This window comes from Rhamphochromis sp. 'chilingali' (genome assembly GCF_963969265.1).
Source record: "Rhamphochromis sp. 'chilingali' genome assembly, chromosome: 21".
Classification (NCBI taxonomy): Eukaryota; Metazoa; Chordata; class Actinopteri; order Cichliformes; family Cichlidae; genus Rhamphochromis; species Rhamphochromis sp. 'chilingali'.
In genome coordinates, this window is record NC_137949.1 from 8,721,762 (window position 1) to 8,747,464 (window position 25,703).

The 25,703-nt window shown below is 40.9% G+C and overlaps 2 protein-coding genes across 3 annotated transcripts; both read right to left on the bottom strand.

Moving 5' to 3' along the window:
• Positions 1 to 2,802: 2,802 nt before the first annotated feature.
• ap5s1 (adaptor related protein complex 5 subunit sigma 1) lies at positions 2,803 to 10,689 on the bottom strand. The gene is made up of 3 exons (XM_080870973.1): positions 10,397 to 10,689; positions 8,187 to 8,478; positions 2,803 to 4,043 (listed from the first exon to the last, which is right to left on the bottom strand). Exons 1-3 carry the CDS (start codon positions 10,576 to 10,578, stop codon positions 3,915 to 3,917), a joined length of 603 nt encoding a protein of 200 aa, XP_080727099.1. The 5' UTR covers positions 10,579 to 10,689; the 3' UTR covers positions 2,803 to 3,914.
• Positions 10,690 to 18,472: 7,783 nt separating this feature from the next.
• cdc25b (cell division cycle 25B) lies at positions 18,473 to 25,372 on the bottom strand. 2 transcript variants are annotated; one of them, XM_080871187.1, is made up of 15 exons: positions 24,843 to 25,372; positions 24,588 to 24,670; positions 24,179 to 24,230; positions 22,961 to 23,002; positions 22,789 to 22,822; positions 22,434 to 22,562; positions 22,083 to 22,202; positions 21,852 to 21,986; positions 21,676 to 21,753; positions 21,234 to 21,422; positions 20,632 to 20,736; positions 20,485 to 20,547; positions 20,292 to 20,390; positions 19,837 to 20,082; positions 18,473 to 19,649 (listed from the first exon to the last, which is right to left on the bottom strand). In XM_080871187.1, the coding sequence occupies exons 1-15, from the start codon at positions 25,040 to 25,042 to the stop codon at positions 19,509 to 19,511; spliced, it is 1,716 nt and encodes a 571-aa protein (XP_080727313.1). In that variant the 5' UTR covers positions 25,043 to 25,372; the 3' UTR covers positions 18,473 to 19,508. The 2 variants fall into 2 exon arrangements, with proteins under 2 accessions (XP_080727313.1, XP_080727312.1); XM_080871186.1 differs by having other exon boundaries at positions 21,670 to 21,753.
• Positions 25,373 to 25,703: the final 331 nt, after the last annotated feature.

A 25,703-nucleotide genomic window follows, 5' to 3' on the forward strand; every position in this document is an offset into this window, starting at 1 on the left:
TCTGGCAAGTGGAGGTCTTTAGATGTTGTTCTAAGTTCTTCTTTCTGGGTGAGTCATTCATCACTCTTAGAGTAATTTCAGTAAGATGGCCACTCCTTTCAAAGGTTCTCAATTGGGCTTCACTGGAGTCCCAAAGCCTTAGAAATGGTTTTAGAATCCTTTCCAGCCGGTAACATGTCAATGACTTTGTTTTGTCAGTTGTTTCTTTAGATCATGGCATGGTGTGTTGCTTTATGAGCCTGCTTCACTTTGTGACAAGGTTCTATTAAAGTCATTTCTTGATTCAGCAGGTCTGACAGTGGTCAGGCCTGGGTGTGACTAGTGAAACTGAACTGAGCTTTCCAAAAATTCTGGTTATTTATCTTTCCTAATATGTTTTTTAAATTATCTGAAATATGTTAGTGTGATAAGTGTTATACATTTTCACTCAAACTCAAATTTTGGGTCATAGTTTTTGTTGATACTGCAATATTCCTGAAACAATCATTTTATCCACAGATTTGATCATTTGATCATGAACACAACAAAAACAAAAATAAACTTTATTATTCTGATGCATTTCCTGTTGTTGTTGACTTGTGAACAATCAGCAGAAATTACAATTTTCACTAGACTAGCACCAGACTAACAAGAAGAATTTCTGTTTTTAAAGGTAGAAATGCATGAAATTAAAGCTAGAATTATTGTAATTAGTCGAACAAGAAGATGCCAGAACTTAGTGCTCAGCCCGTGAATATTAGTAAAGTCAATAAAAACGCTCAAAAGTAGAGAAAAAATCAAAAAATGTATTGAATTGAAATCAGTTGATATTTTAAGTTTAATGGCCTTTTTCTTTCTTACAGTGTGCATGTCAAAAGATGTCTCCTACTTAAAATCTCCTGCTTCGGATTTGTATAAATAATGTTATTGAACAATAACAAGACTTCCAGTCTTTTAAAGCTAATTGCTCCAAAGAAAAAGTGTTGCTCTCATTATCTACAAAAGGCATAGAAGTTAAAGATTCAATATTATTCACATGCAGATAACACTCTAAGCAAGAGGTTGTGGCTTGTTCACATTCATTCATAATAAAGGTCAGGTAGAGCACATTTTAAAGCTTTATAAACACTCCTTAAACCTTGCTCAAGTAATCAGTAGAGAACACAGCTGCACTGCACTTGGAAAATTAGAGTAATTGATGCCCCCAAAGCAGGAGAAGGCTGCAAGAAGACAGTAGGAAGATGGATGTTTCCTCAGTTAGAAGTGCAATTAAGAAATGTTAGTTAACAGGAACGGTGGAGGCCAGGCTGCGGTCAGGAAGACCTGGAAAACTTTGAGAAAATTGCTCATAGAATCGCTAGAGAGGCAAATCAAAAGCACTGAGTGCAAAAGACCTTCATGAAGATTTAGAGTGGTGCCACTGCATTCTGCTGTGTTCAAACAACAACTGTAAATCCCCCCAAACAAGAACTGAAAGACTCATAGCACCACAGAAAGCACCTTCATGCTGTGATCCTTGCCAAAGGGCACACTGCTAAGCACTGACCTATCTTTGCTGTGGGCCATTTTTTCTTTTTTATGTTGAAATTGTGGAATATGCAAATTAAAGAAAAGCAATTTGCGTGAAATATTAAATCAAATGTATCCTCTTTAACTCGGTGCCTTTTAGAAATCAGGACATCTTTATTGGCCATTCAGAGTCATTTTGACGAGCACTACTGCCCAAACGTCTGCACGGCACTGCACGCAGAGAGAAAAGCAGGCCATGCGAGTGCAGCAGAGGACCTGCGCTGCCTGTCTGAACCAGCTCTGAGTTATTCATAAGGTCGCTCACTGATGTTGGATGATGAGTTCTGGCTCGCAGTCAATGTTCTAGCTCATCTCAAAGGTTTTGGATGGGGTTGAAGTCAGGTCTCTGTGCGGGCCAGTTCTACACAACTTCTTTATATTTCTTTATATGGCTGTTTTTGTTGGTTGGAAAAAAGGGAAATGTAACAATTTCTTGACTGAAAGAACTCTTGAGTTCCATTTGATGTCTTCCATTTAGTGGATCTGTCCTTAGAAAATGTTCCCCTGGAGTCAGATACTTTTTCTGTGTTTTACACGCTATTAGTAGAGACGCTGTTATTGGAAAGTTGATGGACCAACACTTACTTAGCTGATGTCTCCACTGGCATTATTTATAATAGCTTCAGGATGGAAAGATGAGCATTCTAGAAAACAGATAAAATACAGTACCGCCCCTCATTTCTTTATATTTTGCTATATATGTGTGTATGTATATATATATATATATATACATATATAAGGCAAAAACAATTTGTACAAGCTGGAAAGTTAATATTCAGTATGACCACCTTACCAACTTTCTAAGGCAAGCTTTCTTGTCATCTCCGTGAGGACTCTTCAGTAATACTTCTTCTTGTCTTGTACTTGTCCTTTTTATTTTGCAATTATGTGGAAGTCTCCCTCAGTCCAGCATCCATCTTTTAACAAGTTCTTTCTCTATGAAGAGAGCTCCAAGTAAGATTTCCCCTCCAACGTCCTTCATGGCACACTGAAAGTCACAGTAACAGCTCCCTCTCCTGGTCATACCATGACATTACTTGTCACGATCAGTGTAAAGGTGTTTATGGTGGTTCATTTTTTTCAGTAATTTTTGCTCAGCATATCAAATTCTCCTCTTGTGTGCTACATCTCATTTAAGGTGCAATCCCCAGCTCCTCGCTGATATCTTCTTTTTTTTTTTTCTTTTTTTGGGTGGGGGAGATGTGCCGCATCCTTGATTGCAGACTACACAAGTATCAAAGCATACGCCTTGGGTAATACAAGAAATTAGTTTTATTTTTAATACAGGGGGGGAAAAAGAAGAAGATCAAAGCAATCAGTGTTGGCATCCACACAATCTCCTCTCCACACACACAGACACACACCTAAAAACACAGCTCTGGTTTTGGTTGCCAGCACAAAAAGTGGGGTTTAAGAAGCTCTTAAGAGGCCAGAAGGAGGAGCAGGAGAGTCTGGCTCGATGTGAGGAGAGGCAGTCGGGGGGGAACAACAGATGTTCACAAGACACAGGAATACATTTTTTATTTGTTGAGTCAGGATGTTTGTGTTTGTAGGTCTACTTGTCATCATTTCCTCATGTTTTGTTCCATGTTCTGCATGCCAACATTTCTGCTTTCATTCATAATAGTTTATCCAAACGTCTCCTCACTTCCTGCCCCGTCCGTTGTCCTTAGCATCACTGGCATTGCGGCATTTCTGCTATAAATTGTCATAAAACAACTCAGATCTAGATCTTTTGTTCTTCCCTTTCTATTGTGCATTTCTTTAAGAGGATTTATACTGTGTTCTTGTTCTCCCAAAACATTCTTTTAAAACCCATTCGCTATCCCAATGAGTAGTAGGAAACGTAAGGTCTTATGAGGAGTTACTATAAGGCAATAACACTCCGAGATTTCATTTATACTCACTGAAATCTGAAAAAGCACAAAAAAGGGTCAAGTCTGGCTCCTCAAGGTCACACTGTGACATTTCGAGTATGGTGAATCAGATAAACAGCAGGCTTTAATGCTGACAAGTACGTCTTAACTGGCCTCTGCGACTGCACTCTTTAATCTGCCACATTTTTCTTTCCACTCTTCAATTTGACAAACAGGATTTGAAGTGAAGCCACCCACACAGTAAACAGCCAAGAGTGAGCTGCAAGTGGATGAGGCAGGTATTTACCACTCTGTGTGTTTACACATCATGCAATCTCTAACAACAGCAGCAGCAGCAGCTGGTAGTCCGCTCTTCGTCTTCCAGCGTGGAAATGTCACCGGAGGTGAATGACAGAGGGCTTGTTTGCTTGGAAGCCAGCAGATATAGCTAGAAGTAGCTGTAAATGATAGCCCGCCCTCCCTGAAAATGGCAACCGTGGCTGCTCGGCTTTATTTGGCCATATAAGCCGCTACTTCCTTTTCCAAACTTTGGGCAAAGCGGTGGTTGAGGAAGAGCAGCTGGCCGTGAGGAAGCAGGCGACTGAGCAGGACGTCGATCCGGTTGCTCTTCAGCAGGACCTGGAGAGAAAAATGCCACAAGTGATGACCCCGAGCAGGCTTCTCGATTAATCAAGAGATGCTTAAAAGCTGGTAATAAGAATGCGCGCTGCTGCAATCTAGTTTCATTACTGCTGAATTTTGCTTTATTGATATTTTTCATAGCACGTAATGAGAGGCTGCTCTTGCGAGTCTCGATACCAGTGTTCGACAATCATCTTTCTTTGGGGAGGTAAACTGTTTAAGTTAATGGATTGCAGTCTGATGATGCCTTAGGACGCATATAGACACAAACACTCGCTACAGTTTCTGAATACAAATGCACTTTACAGCAGCCGGAAGATGCATGAGTCACAGTGATCTACTGTATGTTTGTGGTAAAGAAAAGATGTTTATGCAATTATTCCTGTCAGAAAAAAAGAAAAATTGGAGAAATGAAATAAAACAATACATTTTATCAACAGCTGGTCAGTGACTCATGGCTTCACTAGGTTTGTACAAGTCAAAAGGCTCAAGAGGTCTTTAAAGTTTCACTGTTGAGAATAACTTCAAAGCTAATGACATGTCTCAGTGTTCTTCACACACTTCTCACTGAAGCAGCCATCAGAGATAACACTTCTTTAATCTATGAAAGCCTTAAACAGTATATAAAAGAAGGCATTAACAAATGTGATGTTGCACTTCAGCTTGTGACATCCCCATGTTTAGCATTTTAGCTGACACCAAGATTAGCCAGAAGCAACTATATTTCGATGAGAGCGCTAAGCTATCAGCAGGTTTATCGCACAGGCGCTAAAAGTAAGTGCTGTGAAACACACAAACACATAAAACACCATAACTTCATTCATCAAAACTGAGAGAAAGACTTCTTGCATGGTCTGTCAGCACAATCAGTGACACATGGCCCCATATTACTTGTCAGATAATTGAACTGATGACACTCAAAAAGGCATCAATACCAGAGTTCTCATTCAGTGACGTGAATTAACTGAGATGAAGCTCATGAAACTGCTGCTGGCTACAACCCCGCAGGCAGGCGTCCACTTCTCAATCAAAGGGACAATACTCCTGATAATACAAAGTTTAAACCCAATTTAAATGGGTTTAACATATGAAAATTCATACCGCACCAGACCATAGCCATTTACAAATTACAGTAACTGGAATTGGCAAGTTTGAACTATAGTAATATGGGCACTTATTATAACTCTGTCATATTTATGAAATCTAAACTGTATTTGTGAAAATAGATCCTGAATACTCCAGACCAGGGGTCCGTTCTTCGTACCTCGCTAAGTAAGTTAGCTGGATTTGATTGTTGACGATTTCGCGTGATCCTGGATCGTTCGGTTCCCCGAAGCTCATCCAGGACTTGCTGTCGTAGCAACAGAGCCATAAGCGTAAACCTGCTCGGGAGCAGGTTTACTTTATGTAAACAGGATTAGATCGCGGCCACGCAGGTATGTCCGCTTCATTTATACGAAAGCAACAGCGATATTCCACCACTGTTTCACCATAAATAAATATTATCAATGTAACTAAAGATAATGCAGTACTTGATTCTTTTATTGATTTCACACAGATACATACAGGTCATATCCTAAAAAAGGGAAATGTACTATTAACATTCTATTACATGTATGTGATTATTACAGATGTAATTCAGATTTCAGAGTAGTAATTGCAAATTACTTCGTGTAATCAAGATGAGAGACCACGGCTATAAAAGCGAAGGTGGATAAGGAGAGTTTTCAGAATTCAGCGTATATTGCGGGACAGACAGGATCCTTTAGCTCAGCGCGACAGTGTGCTCATTGAGAGATATCGATTTTCCCGTGAGGATATTATTTACTTAACCAACTTGTTGACGAGGGGGTGCAGGACCACCACCTGTCTTTTTTTGCTCTGCCCTTTTCTTGGTTGCTGTTATGAACAAACAAACAGATTATTTCAGGCTCTCTTTCCAAGAGACTAAAAGCAATATAAGTGATAAATATTACCATTCTGTGGAATATTCTTATATTTCACTTTTACTTGTTCCCATGTTCTAGTGGGTCCTGTTGGGGCTCTAATGTGAAAGGGGATATAATATAACATATTATAATATAATATAATGTAATATAATATTGGATAATATAGTGTGATATAGGGCTGCTCAATTAATCGAATTTTAATCACGATTACGATCTGGGCTTTCAACGATCATTAAAAATGACTGAGCCGATTATTAGCCCCTCCCTCATTTATCCGCGACACCTTAAAGGCCGGTCCGTGAAAATATTGTCGGGCATAAACCGGTCCGTGGCGCAAAAAAGGGTGGAGACCGCTGATTAAGAGGACCCGAGGGAAGCTCGGAAAGCTAAGCAGAAGTTATTTGGAGAGGAGAGTGACTGCCGTTGGTTGAAAAGAGTTAAAAAAAAAAAAAAAAACTTCAGTGGTGTTGCACACTATTTATATTATTTTTTTAAAGTCATTGTTAACCCTTTAAAGCCGGTCAGAGCAGCACGCTCCGTTTTGCGTAACTATTTTTAAACCCCTGTAGAATCTGAACCGTGTAAGCTAGCGCAATAATTTGTTTTGCATATGAAACCGGAGGAGTTGTACTTACATCTGATGCCATCAGCTTGTCCTCGGTCACGGTTTCGTTCCACATATAGCTTTGCAAAAACTGCATAAAAAGCGCTTGCAGCAACAAAAACATAATATTCCAGAAACACGCTTTGCCGTTCCTATCAGCTGTTCGTAACACTTCCCACAGTGAAATGATGCACATGCTGTTTTCTTTGCAAATTTGCATCATAGGATTGTTTTTTGTTTTTCCTGCAGTATATAAAATTGCTGTATCTCCAAAATAAAACTATGAAGACACTCAAAATAAATTTCCTGTTGTTGTAAACTATTTTTTGCAACTCTATTGTATTTAAAGTTTTGAGGGATAAACCTCTTAAACTTCTCCAAGTAGAAATATATGTAAACAAAACAAAAGCGATTTTCAATTTTTTTTGTAGTTTATTGCACTTTTTTGCAATTTATGTAATTACTATGCACTTAATGCATACATATTATTAAAATATGGGCTATAACAGTTGTATTGATGTATAGCAACTTGAAATGCTCCCACAAATGGCACTACAGCATGTAAAAAAAATAAATAAAAATAATATAAGCTCTGGTGGACTTGGTTCTATAGTAGGTCTTAAAGGGTTAAATAAATATCGTCAAATAATCGTGATCTCAATTTCAGTGAAAATAATCGTGATTATCATTTTTGCCATAATCGAGCAGCCCTAGTGTGATATGAAATTACTTACGAGTTTAATTTGTCAGCAACTTTCTGCCAGCCCTCTCTCCTTGCTTTTGCAGCCTTTGCAGTGTTCCCTTGAGTTCTGATTAAACTCCTGAAATCCCTCACTCAAGAGTTCTTGCTCTGCTGCCGAAAAATACCGAGCGCGCTCCTTCGACATTTTCGCCGACCAATCAGAGGGTTGCCGATCAATGTTTCTACTATGGATGCGTAGCCCCTTTTACGACACCCAGTGATCTCACATTACTTCATCCAGCTGTACTAATCGTCAACAGCAGGTGTGTTCGGAGAACCGGATTAGCGAGCTCACGGTTAGCGCGATGATTTGGTCTTGGATGTGTCATTTGATCTTGGATGTAGTAAGCGACGTACGAAGAACGGGCCCCAGGTCCAAATTAAACACACATCGAGTGCAACAGAGTGAGTATGCTCACTCTAGAAGAAGTCCAGCTCTCCTAGAGTAGCTACCTGCCTGCTGGAATCTCCTGTGTGGTCTTGAGACTGTGCTGTGAGACACAGCAAACCTTCATATTGAAACATATTGATGTGTCATCCTGAAGGAGTTGGAGTACCTGTGCAACCTCTGTAGGGTCCTGGTACCAGAAAACAATCAGAAAAGATGAGGCAGGAAAAAAATGTCAGGGGCCTCGACCTGTAAAACCTGTTTTGGGGGTTGTCTCATTTTTGCCCCTCTAGTGCACCTACTCTTAATTTCAAAGCAACTGAAACTTATTTACAACCTACTGCTACTTAGCTGACCAGCTCAGTATCCCAGAAACTTAACTGACTTGATGGTGTACGCTGATTAAAAAGTGTTCCTTTCATTTTTTTGAGCAGTAGAATGTGTGTCCACGGCTCACCTCGCTCCCTTGCCCCAGCATGTGCAGGTGCTCCAGGCAGTGGCGGGTCAGGTTGCGCAGTGTTCCCTCAGCCAGCAGCAGGTTCTCATGAGGCTCACAGACGAGCGTGAAGCCCAGACTCTGAACCCCCAGCCACAGAGCGCTCGTCTCCTCGGAGAACGGGTCTCCGGCTCTGAGCCGCACCACGCCGCAGTCGGCGTCCTGCAGAGCCAGATTCTCTTCGCCCGGCAACGTCTCCTCTATCAGCCGACCCGAGGCTTCCCGGGACAGAGAGATAGCACTCCGGACTTGTCTGAGACACAAAAAGTGTTTTGCCATTAATTAGGATGCTTTCATAGTCACAATAACTGTGGGACTCATTTTATTTTGAGCTATTTAACCAGTTTTACTGATAACATTAGAACAACCGTTGTCTTTGACAGTAGTAATCACTAGTTACAGGCTGGAACAGGAGAAAAACAAAACACACACACACACAATTAGGGATGGGTATTGAAAACCGGTTCTTGTTGAGAACCGGTTCCCACTGTTTCAATTCCTTGGAGTTGTTTGCCATTTTTGCAAACGATTCCCTTATCGATTCCAGTCGCCCCGAATGACGTCACCACGTTGCGGAGCGTCATTTACCTGGCAGGAAACACGGCGCCTAAGCGGCTCAAACGCTCAAAAGTTTGATTATACTTCATGAGAACCGATGACAACAGGGCAACTTGCAAAGTAGATATTTCATTTAAGGGAGGAAACACTACGAATATGCAAAAGCATTTGCTCACAAAACACGCGATGACCTTAAATGAATGTCGTGTTTTTAATTCCACTCCGGACTCGTGACTCTCCCAGCAGCAGCGGTAACGTTTGCACGCCCTCTTCCGTTAATGCGGCAGGTAAATAATCAACTAACAGTGCATATTATGTTAGCGTGATCTGCCTTATTACAAGACCTGCCATTACTGTACATGTAGGTGACCATGATGAGAGAGACAGAGTCTGGCTCAGATGCTGGCAGTTCTCGCTGTAGTCTGCCGGCAGCGTCTCCTTTCAGGCAGGATAGACGAACGTCACAGAGCAGTGACTCAGTTTGTGGTCAAAGCCTTGCACCCGTTTGCCACAGCAGATGATTTTTGGTAAGTGAATGTGTTTAATTGTAGGCAGGGACATTACTGGATATTCTTGTGTAATTGCCACAGAACAATTTATGTTATACTTTGTTATTGCTACAGAAGAATATTTATTTTATTATTTTACATTTACAATTTTTTTTCCTGGGGACCCTGTGACACCCCATTGAAGAGCCGTAGGCTGGATCTCTGAAGCTCTCACTGTTGGGTTTGTAAGGCCATGTTACTCCTAAGTTTCTATCTTGTTCAAAGAGAAGATATAAAACAAAGTTCTAAGCTAATCGACCTTAGTGTTCTCCTTTTTAAAAAAAAAAAAAAAGAATCGATAAAGAATCGAATAGTTAAACAGAATCGAAAATGGAATCGGAATCGTTAAAATCTTATCAATACCCATCCCTACACACAATGATTCATGAGTCACTGAAAAAAAATATTATTGTCTGGCATTTTACATTGTGTGTTCCCATCAAAATAGCAGGATGCTTTATATGAGAAAACAGAGAGATGATTGATGGTGAAAGAACTGCTATTATGAGTTATCAACAAGACTAAATCCTAAAAATCACTAGAAATAAAGCCAGGGTGCTATTTTCAGTATTTTTTTAAATTACCTTCATACAATTAGCAGTAAAAAAAAAAAAAAATTGCTCAAAAGCCAAAAATGGCTCTAGGTACTCTGGCAGGTAAATTCATTTTTTTAAAGCATTGAGACTGAGGCCATCTCGGTGTCTGGCAGACCATCTGTATAACAAGTAGTCCTGTGTTCTTGAGTCTAAACATAGCTCCTGTGCTCATCGCTGGATAGATCTTCATGACACTGCATGACGGATATGAATAGAGCATTCAAAGAGCCTTTTGAACAATACTGTATATGACAAACATCAACAGGCAATGCAGGGACACGAACAGACGCCACTCAACAGAATACACTGGCTGCATGTCTTTATCTGGACAGGTGTTAGTTCCAAAACATGAAAAGAAAACACACATCACTTAATTAAAGTGTCCACTTCTGTCCCAATCTGTGGATGTCCAGAAAAAAAATGACTTCGAATAATGATTTATTTTTAACTGTTAACCACAAACACCCACCTGGCTACTGCGGTCACCCTCTCCTTCTGCAGAAGCCTTCTTTCCTCCGGGCTGAAGTCTCGGTGCCGCTCGGACAGGACTCCGTCATCTGGACCGAAAACCCGGGAGTACAGAACACGGCTCTCCCCGGCAGACAGAGCACTCACCGGGCACACGGTGTGTATGAGGAAACACCGAACCATGCTGTCGTACTAGGGGAGAAAAAGTTATCCAAACAGAGCTTTTTACTTTATTTCTTCTGAATCGTTGTTTACACTGCTGATTTTAAGCACTTCCGCATTGGTCAGCTGACCAGTCTCGTGCACTGTTGCTTTTCATAAATATAACCACCAGAGGTCGCTCGCAGTCAGCGACTCCCACATATGCTCCCAGCAGTGTTATTCAGAGCCATACAGTATCTTTGAAGACTGTTTGTTTGTTTGTTTGTTTACACTTACAAATGATTGTTTTTAAACGGCAGCATGGAGCTGTGTGGTGGCTGTGTGTAAAATCAGAATGGTTTAGCCAGAATAGCATTGCTTTAGCTGACAGTCTATAGTACACTGATCATAGACAATACGATCAATAATTCTGACCGTAACATTCTATTGAACAGGTCACATGTGAAATTAAACACTCCTGCTTTCAGCTCAACATACCTCACTAACTCAATAGTCTCTTTCTTCCTAGTACAGCTCTCAGGACTGAGGGACAGGAGAGGCTGCAGAGAGGCTGAGTGAGAACAGAGGGTTTCGGGGTCTCAGCAGATAAACAGAGGCAGCTGGTAATCCAACAGCTGCTGCTGGTCATGCTTCTTTACACTGAGAGGCCCTCCTCTGTGTGTGTGCATGCGTCTGTCTGTGTGTGTGTGAAGAAGAAAGAGAGCATTCACTCTGCTTTGTTAGCATTCACTCCACCATCCTGTTAACCTCTTCACCCTCAGCCCTGAACTTACTTGGTGTAACTGAAACACAGTGTAACAAGACCTGGGGATAGTTCTAGCTCTTCATAGGATTTTATTTTATTTTATTTTATTAAAAGAACTGCTGATTTTATGACATTCAGAACTCCGTATGTCATTATTACAACTCTAACAGCTGGAAGAGAGTAGCATCATGAGGCTGTTAGCAGTCTGGCTTTATTATTAGGTAATAGGGACTCATGTTAGTTCACCACGTTGGTCCAGAATGAAACATCTCAGTAGGTATTTTAGGGATTTCTAGGCTAGACTAAACTAGACTCCTTAGCATCAGGCAGGAAATCCTGGAAATCCTTATTTTGATCCAAAAGGCCACAGCAAACAAGTAACATAGGCAAGAAAGAAGGACTGTATTTCTCCCATATTAGCTTCTCTTCATTGGTTCCAGGTAAAATCTAGAATGTCATTTTAAAACCCTTTAAAAAGTCTCTTCTCACATGCAATTTGACATGACGATGAGACCCTGTCATATGTTACAGATCGTTTAGTGTCATATTATCCCAATAAAGCACCCTGCTCTCAGAGTGAAGGCTTACTTGCTGTTCCTAGAGTTTTCAAAAGTAGAATGGAGGGACAGCCTTCAGTTTTCAGGCCCCTCTTCTGTGGAAACAGCTTCCAGTTTGGATTTGGAAGACAGACACAATCTCTACTTTTAAGATTAGGTTTAAAACTTTCCTTTTTGCTAAAGCATATAGTTAGGGCTGGATCAGGTGACCCTGAATCCTCCCTTAGTTAAGCTACGATAAGTGTAGGCTGCTGGGGGATTCCCATGATGCATTGAGCCCTTCTTCTTGAGTCAGCTTTTCCACTCAAAGTGTGTTTATACACCTCTCTGCATTTAATCATTAGTTATTGTTCATCTCTGACTCTCTTCCACAGCATGTCTTCTATCCTGTCTTGCTCCCCTCTCTCCAGCCGGTTGTGGCAGATGGCCCCGCCCCTCCCTGAGTCTGGTTCTGTTGGAGGTTTCTTCCTGTGGAAGTTTCTCCTTCCAACTTTCACCAAAGTGCTTGCGCATAGGGGTCATACGATTGTTGGGGTTGGTTGTATTATTTTAGGGTCTACCTTACAATATAAAGCGCCTTGAGCGACTGTTGCTCTGATTTGGCGTTGCATAAATAAAATTGAATTGAATTGAATACAACAACTTCTCGCTGCTTTCGATAGGTTCCACATTTTGGTGATTCATCTTCCTGAATTCAGTGGTACCCTGACTCTTCTTTTAGATATACAGTTTGGTTTAGTTACCTCAGTCAGGTTTAACCTGAAATTAAGCTGTCTTGTTTCATTATTTAGCTAGGACACTCATGTCACCTTTGTTTCTATTGCACATTTAAAACAACAGGAGTTCTATCCAGTTAAAGCAGATGTATTTATACTCCAGGTCTACAAAAACTCAAGTACCATAATTCACATAAAAACCACCAGTCAAATAGAAATGACTATATAAACAATGTCTAAGAATACAAACAGCAGCTGACATAAATGAGCAGGAATAAAACATTCACAATGGACATGACAAAAACCACGAGGCCCCTCAAACTTAACTCAAAGGGAATACAAATAAAAGTAAGTCTTCAGATTTGATTTAAAAACAATCACCTGTTTGACAGGTTTTTATATGGGATGGCAAATTATTCCAGAGCCTGAGGGCTATAAAAACAAAGATGCGGTTGCTTTTAGGCTTTAGGCGAAAAGGGGACGCTGAGAGACGTTGCTGGAGGATGACCTCAGTGACCTCGAACCTGGAGGCAAAATTTGGGCTTAAAACATCCGTGAACTATTGTGGAGCTGATCCTCAGAGGGCTTTTAAAGTAAATAATAATATTTTAAAAACAACTCTATTTCACAGGTAGACAGTGCAACTGAGCTAAAAAAGGAGGGATGTGTTGTCAGGCAGTTAGAAGTCAAGCAGCAGAGTTGTAAACCAACTACAACTGAGAAAGACACTAATACAGGGAGTTACTGTAACCCCACACAAAAATTACTATCTTTTATTTTGTTTGAGATGTCTCCATATAAGCATACAATATTGTAGCTTAAAATGACAGTGTGTAAAAACTTACTACTAGATGTCTGTAGATTGCAGACTCCAGTCAACACACATGGGATGCTTACCATTTGTTCCAGAAGACAGACCATTAATCTGTAGTGAGTGTACTCAGGCATTAAAGTGACTCTGGACCAAATCTGCCCTGGAGTCTTTTTGCTATCTGGGCAGGCCACTGTTTGCCTCAACTGTCAATATGCAGATGAGAGGCGTCCACGTCTATTTACTTTTAGGAGGCTGTAAAACTTGAATACGAGTTGATGTGTCAGCGATGTTCACTTCTGTTCAATGGCACAAACACTATGATCTTTTTTTGAAGATATCCTGTTAGCTGTTAGCCACCAATAAACTCGGTTAGCCGCTGTTAACTGGTGTTAGAGAAAATTGGAACTTTGAAGTTAATATAACATTATTGGACTTTGGCACTTTGTAAATAAACTCATATGACGTGAGAATGTAATCAAACTGTTTATCAGAGGGAAAGTGTGATTTTTAGGAAACTCCATTAGCTTTCACAATGTTAGCTTATAAACAGCTGTTTGTAAGCTAGCCAGCCTTGAGCTGTCCAGATTCTCTTCTTCTCCACCTTTTGCAAGTCTCCAGACGCATACATAAGATGCGATTACGGTAGGTGGAACATGATGACCATCTTGGCCATTGTAGTCAAGATGGCGGAGCAACATAGTAGCTGCCACAAACCGGTGTTAACTCCTGTGTATTTTTAATGGATGAATTCAAAGTTATGACAATGCATACATTTGTTGGAACAATTACTGTACATTTATGAGAATAACATTCTTTGACTCTATTAAATAAAAAAAATTTTAAAAAACAACTGTCTGTACTTTTAAGATGCGCATAAAAATTCCATGTTTAAAAGAACAGACATAAAAATGGGAAAATATGAAGATAGTTGTAGCACTTCTCAAATCACTGGTTAACATATGAATGTTGTGCAGGTGAAATTATGTTCCACTTACAGAAAAGACAGAAAAGAATTGAATGAATGTAACTTAATAACTAACTATTCTTTAGACCAGTGTGTCAAACGTAAGAACAAGCCTAACAAAGAGCTTAATCTGTACGACTGCGTGGCTGGTGCATTTCTCTATGATGACAGTGAAATGACTGAACATGGAAAAAATTAGTCAGAGCGTTGAAGACGCATTTATTTTCTCAAGACTTCATTAGCTTTTCGTCATCAATTTTTCTGAATGGGTGGTTCATCAAATGTGAACGTTTCCACAATATAAATCTTGAGACTAAAAGAAAAATGATCCAATACTTTTGCGTCCCACTTGAGATCAAGTGGCCCGTGAACTAAAACGATTCTGCTGCTTTAAACACTGACTACTTTGGATTCAGTTCAAGTCTGGTTTTGATTCATGCTCGGAAACCAAGAGAGAATTTTCAGCCTACTTTTATGGAGCTTGTCATCAAAATAGACATAGGAGAGCAATATTTCTGCAACACACACATAAGGTAATGATCTACACATGCACACATTGCTCCTCAGCAATAAAGTAAAGGGTGGAGATCACTGCAGGTAATAATTAGACAAAATCATTGAGAGCAGTCAGTGTGAAAGTGAAGGCAGATTATGTTGTCATTGTGAAATTTCAGCTTCAAACACCAGCTGTTTGACGAGGATCGCGTTTTCAGCGTGGAGGAAAACAAAAAAGCAAAAGCAGCGAGCGTGACTGAAGTGCAGAAACTTGTGTCGAGATCACCACAAAAAAAAGTCAGAACACGTTTCGGTGTTTTTGACCTATGAGTCACATTTCCTTGTGATGAAATAAAAACCAGCTGAATATGAAGAACAACAGGATGTGGGGGATGGCAAGGGCAATCAGCCAGTCATACGGACCAATAATGATGAAACCCGCCAATTTGAATTAAAGGAAGCTGAAGACAACATGCAGCGAGTGACATAAAGAACATTTTGTCTGCTGCGCAGGGTGAAATCTTCTTAAATTGTGTGTATGTGTGCGTGTGTGTGTGCAGAAAGCAGAACTGTGAGTGAGACATTAAGAAGTTTCTAATCCTCAAAAACTTTGACTTCACCTTAGAAAACCACAATCTCCACCCTTTCCTTGAAACCACACTGTTACGCTTCAGAATTTCACCACCCTTGTTGGCCCGTGCGACCCTTTGATTTGCAGGCTGGTTTGTCAGTTTACTGACAATGTCGGCAGTCGCACAGCAAACAGAGGTTTATGGGTGACACCCAGGCTGGAGGTTTGTTTGAGGGCACCTTTGATCGGCTTTGCAGAAAAGGAAAGACAGTCACAGGAAGGGTGGCGAGGTTTTAAGGGCAATTCTACAGAGCGCTGGCATGCTTTTTCATCTCATGTCAAGTCTTTACATATCTTCATCAGTCTTTGGCCATATTTGAATTAATTAAACTGATTTAACAGGAACATTGCTTCACACCATCAAGGGTCCACATTTAGTCATTTGACTAAATCCAAACCAAAGTAATGAAAGGTCATCAAACAGCATCCACCATCAGAGAGTCACACACTGTATACGCAAAGTATAGGTAGTGAGTCTGTGAAGTGAGTGCCTTAAACATGCATTCAGAATTTCCCTTTGTTGCAAAAAGAAGTCCAACAATCTAGCAAGCTGTGGGAAAGCAGCCCTGGGCTCGCTTGAGCCATGTCCCCAGGAGACACTTTCCTCAAAGTTTACAGACTCGATTGCTGTTTTCAAGTCTTCCTGAATGGAAAATGTTGTTTATTTTATTCTCTGTTGTGCCCAGAAGGTACCCTTTAGGGTATGTCTTTATAATATACACTGTTTTCACTATGGAAATATGGGATTCCTCCACTATACAGGGAGTGAGACCTCTATTGTGGGAGGGAAAAAAAGGAAAACATACACATAAGATATTGTTTCTGTTTATGTTGTATACAGTTTAGAGTTTACATTCATTCAACTCTTTTGAAAGCCGTCAGATAAACAAAGCACACCTTTGAGAACAAGCCACTCGGTAATGCAGCATTCATTCGTGGAAATCAGTTTAAGTGTCCCACTGTTGCTTTGCTGAATTCTTGAATCTCCTAATTGGATGAGTCTAATTGTAAAACCTGGCTCAGTTTACTTTTTGAGGACCTGCCAAGGACTCATCTACATTTTAAAAACGACTATTGAGGTGGAGAAGGGAAGCTTGTATTGAAAGGATCTCGCAAGTGTTGCATTATGTATGCCTCGTGTAAAGGTGTGAGGCCTCTCAAATCTAAGCAGCTGGCCTGGTAATTGCAAAAAAAAAAAGGTGAAAGATACCATAGACTCACGGACCAGTATGTGTAAAGACTGTGGAAGCTAAATAGTCGTTTATTAAGCTGTGTAGTGTTTGCTCTTTAGTGCTGCTGTCAGTAATTTTTTAGAGGATTTAGGAGAGACTTGAAGCAGCTTCAGTTGCACAATTCAACCAACAGACATTAGTTTCGGCAATTTGCCACTGGCTGTAAATAAGTTAGACTTCACTCACTGGAATGCAAACAAAGCCTTGCCCTTTCGTTCCCACAGCCACATGGACATTGGGAAACTGTCTGATTTCAAACTTTGGTGAGGTGCCAGCAGGCTTGTGCTTTTACAACCTCTCCTCCCTTCATGTCACGTGTTTTCAGCACGTGGTGACTGTGATATTTTCCCTCCACTCCTTGTCCTGTAACAGGACAGTTAACCTCATGTCAGGACACGTCAAGCTGCCAGGTACTGCCTTCACAGAGAGGAATGTGTTTGTATGCGTGGACACGTGCTGGAAAGGAGAGGCCACTCCCACGGCCAACTCGAGAGGGAAAATTTGAAAAAACAGGAAGCAGCCTGTGGAAAGAAATCCTTCACCGTGCACAGCAGGCATGCTAAACAAAACGGCAGACGGGCTATTCTTAGAGATCAAATGTGGAAAACTGGCTTTGGGTGAACTCAGGCTGAAAGCTGAAGGAAGTTTAGGTCCAGGATGTGTACAAATAATGTGTATATCCCGGAATATGAATAAAGTTTCTCTAAACTGGTCTATCAGTTCTTTCAGTTAGTTTTTGCCAGAAAGCAGTGGAAAAAAATTACAAAAACAAATGTTGTTTAGAGGCTCTAATGTGATTCGTGCAGCCATCAGAGAGCATTTCCTACATTATAAATCACTTTATTAATCAGAAACAAATCACTGTTCCGCTTGGAATGAAATTTCAATATCACAACTTGGTCAATATTAATATACAAAATCAGCATCTTTCTTTAATGTAGTTTTGTGTATTTAAGACTAAAGTTAATCCTGAGACGAGAAGAGGAAATAAGAATAGTGGCCCTGTTGACATGTATATCAATGAATAAGATGTGAGATACACACATGCTAAACTGACTTCACTTTGAACTGGTCATTGATTTTCAACACTAATCAGAAAAATAGTCGGGGGGGGAGAGACTCCCTCTGGGCAACCAATTAATTATTAATCATTGACAGGAAACCTGCTGCCTTTTCAAAGAAAGCATTCAATTAGCAGGGTAATAAACTGACTACACTCACGTATAAAGTATATTCAAATGCATCAAAGGCTAAAAATTGCATAAAAGTATTGATCTATTGAGCCTTTTGTACATTTTTAAATCTAGGCCTTATTAAAGACCGAGATCGATATATCTATGAACTGATAGTCCTAATTTTAAGTATGAATTTTAGTATTCGTACCTCACCAAAGCAGCTCAACTCCTTAGTAGGACATACATACTGAACATTGAGACTTTCTTATAGAACAACTGGTTTCAGCTAATAGACATGGCAATTATGAAGCCAGTGGGCACTTTTAGTCCCTTAAACTCTGCACGAGTGGTTGTGGCCATTAGAGCTCAACACTTTCGATCTTTGATGGTCTTGCCAAAACCATAAAGGTTTAAAGTTTGTCAAGCTCAACTAAAGCCTGATTTTATTAAATAATTCTGACAAACCATTTTTAAAGAATTTTAAGTTTATTTTAAAAAGTATTATTCATTCACAAACTACTTGCAAAGAAATATAATTTTAAAATCCTGCGTGATAAAACTCAGAAAGAAGAGGCTGCTATTCATCTCATTTCAACACACATCAGATCTTTATTTCAGCAGCTCCCCCGCAAGCCTGGACCAAAATACCAAAAGCACCCTGCTCATTATAAACCAACATTATTAGCTCGGCAGAGGGTTAGACAGTTCTCTCTGGATTTTAAAAGGTGTCAAAGCGAAACAAAAGACTTCTTATAAGACAGAAAAAGAAAAAAAAAAAAAAATCTGTCCACACTTGCTGACCTGCAGCATCAGAGAAATCTCACTGCAAAGTAAACAGGTAGCTTTGTTTGCTTTGGTATCTTCTGACTGAGGAAAATAATTATTGCAACAGATGTGGGTGGAGGTGATGGGGCAAAGCTCTGCATTGATCTTGTGCTTTCACATGTTATCATTAAGTATCCAATTTGCATTTTGGAATGCCTGGAGAAATGCACACTCCAAAGAATACTCAAATCATTCTTTAAAAACAAAGTGTGTGTGTGTGTGTGTATGTATATATAAAAATCTTGGGGACAGGGACACCTCTCCAATTCAACTTTTTTTTTTCTTTAATTAAGTGCTGATATAATGTAGTACATGACATTAAAAGAAAAAAGAAAAAATCCAGTGGGGGGGACTGAAAGACAAAGTCCTGGCAGTGTGGTCTGTTTGTATATTGCAATATGGCATTGATTCATATCACTAATGCCAGCTTATATTTAAAAAAAAAAAAAAAAAAGGAAAAGGAAAGGTAAAAAACAGGCAGTAGGTCCTAGTGGTTTGTTTTGTTAAAACATACAAATTGTTTCAAATCACCTTTATAAAATCTGTTCACTGCACTGCTGATTTCTTCAAGGATCCATCATTCCACATCCTTCTCTCTTTAACTCGCATAAATAACTAAATTGGCTATAAATGAAACTTTGTAGGAAATTTAAAAATCCCTTTTTCTGCTGGCGCAATCACAGAAGGCATTTCTCCTTGGTTAGAGTGAGGCGTTAGACACATGAGGAGGTTGCACTGAGTCCGTTTCATGGAGAGGCAGTGTGTTTTAGCGAGAGGTTGGGAAGATGAGGACGTGCTCACAGCTTCTTCAGTCGTCCGTACATCTCCCTCTTACTGCGCTCTCCGGCCCAGGTGCGACTCTTGAGGCGGCACTTCCTCAGGTCCTCCTTGAAATCCTCATGGTGCATGGGTCGGTAAGACTGAGGTTCACATTGTGCCTGCACAAGAGAACGAGATGAGGATTCAGAGGACTGAACAGCTGAGATTCATGTGGGTCTGTGATAACTGATATGCTAAAACATGAGCACGCAGTTCTTTGGACTAAAACCGAAGCATTATGCTCCAGATACACAAGGCCTCACCAGCATTTATATTTCACTCCTTGAGAATCAAATCAAACCCAACCTGAAAATGAGGGAAGAAGTCCTTGTAGCCGCCCTTGAGGATGTAGAGCTCGGGGTAGTGAAGTTTGGGATACTCGTTCATGGCGCGGTCTTGCTCTCTGACGAAACGGCACATTCGGGGGCCGCGCTCCGAGGAGAACTCGCAGTGGAAGATGATGACGATTCGTTTGTCTGGGCTGGATGGGACAATCGGGTTCTTGAGGAGGAAGTCCTTCACCTGGTCCTCCTGGTGTAGGTTTAGCGCTCCCTGGAACAAAAACAAATACCTTTAGAGCTCAGGGATGGATCACCTACAGAGAAGTCTTTAATTAAGCAGTTTTTACATCATTACCCCCCCCCCACAGTTGTTACTGAAAACATCTATCACCGATTTTCACATCGTTCTGTGTGATTTTCCAACACAAATTAGGAAACACTCGAGTTTTATGTATACTGCAATGTCTGTCACTGACTCACCTTGATATGTCCTCCTTCAAACTCATAAGGATAGCGGCAGTCAATGACGATGACTTGTTCAACTACATGATCAAACTGGCCAGTGAGAGCTGCCACCATCTAAAGACCACACAGAACATACTTTTAATGTTTTCAAAAGGAGCAGTGATTACTGTGAAGGGACTGAGCGCTTTGACACAGTGCGTCTACTCACCATGTCTGAGGTAATGTATTTGAGGTCTTGGTGTTTTCCATGCACTGTGGGTAGAACGAAAGGCTAAAAGACGAAAGAGGATTCGTTATTCCACTTTTTCAAGCAACTAACTAACAAGCACACAGAAGAGTTTTCATTCTCCCTTACCTTGGTGAAATCGCCTATTAGCTCATTAGAACCAGCCTCACTGTCCAACAGCTTTTCAATCTCTGCCTGGCAGAACGACTTGGACCTCTGGAGCAGTGAGCAGCCCTGGAAAGAGAGGAGAGGGACACTTACCAAGGAGAAAATGAAGCGATTTAAGATAAGCTTCAAAGCCTGGAACAATAGCCAGTAAGCCTCAGTGGATGTTTCAGAAGCTGGGTGACAGATGGTCAGTGGAGATTTTTTAAATCACGCCTACAGATCATTGCTGTCTGTTCAGAACAGCAGCTCCATGTTATCACTGGTTTTAAATGTTTCAATCAGAAAAGGACTTGAGCTCGACAGCACGTTTTTGTAACACAAGACAGTTTTTATTAATCTTGCACCGTGTGGCTTAGACCTGAGCAATGCTGTAAGACCAATCTCAGCATGCATGCACTTCATTCCGTTTTCATTTAAAAGACGATGCTGCTACTTCCTCCCATTCACCTCAGCTCCTCATGTTATTGGCCAACATGTTAAAATGATCAAGTCATCCAACTAACTTGCATCAACTATCACAACAACAAAAGTGATGCATGTTGTCCAAGGCAGTATGGCCTTACCATTCTTGGGGATTCTGGGTTTTGTTCCAGGGTGGTTACTTGCGTTCCTGCAAGGCTACGCCGCCTCTTCACCCTGATGGGTGTATTTTCATCTCCGGGGCGGTCAGCGCGCTTCACAGAGAGACGGGAAACAGGACTGGGCATCGAAGGAGAGCGAAACAGGCTTCGTGGTCTGCACCGAATCACAGGCTAAAGAAATGCGAGAATAAGTACATTTTTAAATTCAACCCACATTTTGCGTGAGGTGCTACAACTTGTGACAGCAAAGCATCAAAATTTATTCTGGGTGATTGCATCAAAATACATCAGGACTATTCTTTATACTATGCTGTGACATATTGTGTTTGTTGTAAAATGGTTGTCAAGATGGATAAGTCATCTGTGGCTACTGAGAAAAGCAGGCACACACTTTACATACTGCACCTAAAGTACGCACACTTACAGAGTCTTCTCCTATACTGTCAGCCACCAGTGGGGCAGTGAGTAAGCTGGCCATGCCCATCGGTACCCCAGAGTCATTCTGCAAACAACAAATGGGTGCCGTTAAAAATCAAGTCTGACAAAAAGGAATTGCAGAAAAAAAATGAATCCATAAAAACATGAATGGCAGGGACTCACCTCCATGTTGTCATCAAGTACATCCAAAAAGCCATCGTCTTCATCATCATTTGAGGAGGTGAGGGAGGAACTTCTCAGAAACATGGGGCTGGAGTCATGAAAGTCAAGCTGCTGCACCGGAGGAGGTGAAGAAAGCTTTACATAAAAATGAAAAAAAAAAAAAAACGTCAGTCAGCATCTTTCGAGAAGCAGATCACCCCTTTTTAACTTGCAGACAGATTCTTCACATACCATGAGGGCTGGTGCGGAGCTGGGACGGCAGGCAAAGGCATCCTTAGACTGCCCGTTGTTAAAGGATCGCCCACGACACCGCGAAGCAGGTTTGGTGGGTTTCTTGAATTCAAAGCTTTCCTGAAAGAAAAAAAACAACAAGGCATTTTAAACAAGGAATGCCAACACAGACGTGACAGATTAATAAAAGCACCTGCTAATGACACTAATAATTTTCACTTACATAAAATGCAAATATCCCGTTTTTAACCCAAATGATGAAATGCCGTCTCCACAGTAATAAAAGCTCATTTAGCATCGCCTTAGTTCTAAGGCAGTGAGACTTAAGTAAATGATTTTGGTCCAACTGACCTCTGGCATGTTCTCCTTATTCTCATGCTGAGAGGTGGATACTTGGGAAGGTTGCTGACCAAATACTCCATAGCGGTTTGGATCATTTTGCTGCCCCTTCAGAGCTGGACTGAAGGCCATGAGCTGGAGCTGAGTGGGGGAATAAAAGGGAATCAGTTAGCAACGCGTTTAGGCTTAACCTCCACTGTATGGTTTGTTTGAGTTGTGTTTATGTGTACTGTCAACTCCTCTTTAAAAATTAAGATTAAATCCTATTCAAGCGCCAAAATCACAACTACAACAGGACATTATCTGTTATCTCTGGGGATAACAGATAATATGTGTACGCATAACACACAAGCTGTAAAATACTTACAGGCAATGAGTTGATTCTTCGAATTGGCATTCTCCTATAATCAACAGATGGCAGAGAAAAGAATTGCAGTCAATAAAATAAGGAGATAAGATTTTTTTGGCTTGAAAATTAAACTGCTCTGCAATGTTGTTTTTAGGGGGGGGGGGGAGATAATACCAGGTACAAAACTTACTCATTGACAACTCTGCTTGACTCTCGAATGGCTTTTTCAAATCTGTAACAGAAAGAAGAGCAAGGAATGCTTCAGAAATTACAAAACTAATATATTCTTGCAAGAAGATCTGCTAAGAAAAGAGACTAGGAAGGCCTCAACTGTCAGTCGAAACATTGCATACTCATAAACTACAAAGAGTCTGGGACTCTATTGAGACACTGAGAGGAACGGTTGGACATGAGGAAGTTGGGTGAATGCATGGAGGCAAGACGTACTCTTTGCATTGGGAGTACGGCCCACCTGTATGCTAAATAAGTGGGCCTGAGAGCTCAGGGGGTGGGAGGGAGGTCAGGGGAAGGGATGCGGAAATCAGCTAATCTACCATATGCCTGCTGGAGCCGAAGCTGCAAAGCCCCCTTTCTGCAAGAGCTCTTTTGTTTGTCGAGGGGGGAGCGTGTCCCATTCAGTGCAGACCACAAGAAGGGAGGGCAGCTGTTCTCTGGGGGTGCCCTGATTTCAATAGCTGATGCAGAGAAACTCCAGCCCTCAATTCCCTATTGAAACAAGGCTGCAGTAGAAGAGTGTGCCAAAGCTCAGAGGGGGTGGGTTATCAAACCAGAGCACGCACGCCACATCCTCCCCCCCATCATGGAAAACTCCTAGCAACCTAACAGCTGTAAAAGGAGGTGAATGAAGTCTTGAGCACCAACTGCTGCAAAAGAACTCACATCAGACCTCGGCAGATGTCTGCAGGGCAGACTCACCCAACTGAGAATAAGGAAAAGGGCCACCCAAGATTAGGCAGCTGAGGGTATGCTAACAAACTGATCAAGATAACAACGCTGAGCACAAGTGCAACAGTATTTTCAGTGAGCAGCACTAGGGTTTCCAACTGATTTTACAGAGCATATTGTCCCAGTTGTATTACTTCCCACCTACAAAATTGCAATATTTAACTATTAAGTTAAGTCCATAATATGTCACACTACATTGATTTAGAAAGTAAAGCTCACATGGTGTATCAGCTAATCTGCTTTGTCTAAGAAAAAGGAGCGAGGTCATCGTCTTAAAGTCAACGGCAGAAATATTAATCCCTCAGATGGGAAATGGTGCTTAGCGCTGCTGAACCCTAGCACTGGGGTGGGGGTGGAGGGTCGGGTGAAGGGGCAAAAGGGTAAGGAGACGCACTGCTCAAAGGCTGATAACAATAGTCAGAAGGAGGATAGTTTAACTTACGTGTCTTCCACTTCGATGGCATCTAGTGGGCTGGGGAGATCCATGCCCAGGCCTGAAGGAAGAGATATGTGTCACTAATAGATGATACTGACCTGCCACATGTATACACACATTTCTCATATTGCAGTGCATAGGTGAGCTGTCTGGTGGAGTAAGGACTTTACATTAGAAGACTGGAATTACAAATAAATAAATAAATAAATAAATAAAAGACTATACTTGATACATTTGAGTCGTAACTGAGTCGTAAATTACAATACATAAAATATTACTGCAGCTAAAATAAATAATACAATACTACATTCCGCATAACCGTATCGAATCTTGTGACTTGAAATCAAATTCAGTCCATGAACATTTGGCCTTATAGCATAAATTAGCACAAACAATAGCTTTAACGGGGTCTCACCAGCATCAGATGAGACGTCAGAGGCGAAGGAGGGAACCTTCTCGAGGGGTGCATGCTTTCTCCTTTTCGGGGTATCACATTGGCTGCACGACAAAGAAAGAAACAGAAAATTTTCCTTAATGTCAAGACTGAAACGTATTGTGCATTGCAAAGAACCGATCAAAAGGAATAAACAGATGACAGGGTAGTTAGTGGTTTGAAAAACAGGAACTGCAGTTACATGAAAATAATTAACAAATAAAAACTTAGTAGTACCTTCCGAGTCCAGCTAAATTGTTCATGTCCATAGCCAAATTGGTAACAGGAGACAGCACAGCCGTGGGCCCAGGGGAAAACAGATTCCTGCAGTGCGAGGTCTTAGTGCTGTGCTCAAGCAGAGAGGGCAAGGAAAGCTCGGGGATCCGGTCGGGCCTGTTCGTCTTAACAGGACTAATCCTGCTAAAAAAAGATTCCATGTTGCTTTTTTCGCTGTCAAATCTGTGCAAAAGTCACGCGGGAGTACTACTGTATGATAGATTTGGTTTGAATTTCGAGTCGGAGAAAGCAAGACAGTCAAAGTTTCGAGCTAACCCGGAAGCTAAGCAGCTAGCTAGGAACAATTGAGATTACATTTCCAAAAATACGAAGCAAAACACCGGCCGTAAGTTAGACGGTGGTTCCGTGAGGTGTAAAACCTAGATTTGGTCTTTCCAAATCACTAAAGTCACATAGCTGTTGTTTATGCCAGAGAGTTACAGCATAAGGCACCTCCTCTCTGACAACCCCTGATTTGTGAGGAAAGGACTGAAGCTGCTCGTATTTATGTTCAAAATAGAAGCTCAGAAGCGGCAATATTTGAGCCAATCAGCGACGTTGTTACATCTGGAAAACCAATCAGAGCGCGAAAGGCGTCTCCGCTGTTGTCCTCTCACCGGATGAGGGAAAAAAGGAGGAGGATATGACACAATATTCATCTTTTTTCTTCCTCGCAATTCTTTTGTTCTGAGAAGAAATTTGAATTTTTTTATTTTTTATTATGTATTTACCGGGACTATACACTCAGAAAAACATGTCTTCAGATTACTTTATTAGTTTTTCAATTTGTGGAGTAAGATTTACTTAACTGTAAATGATGGA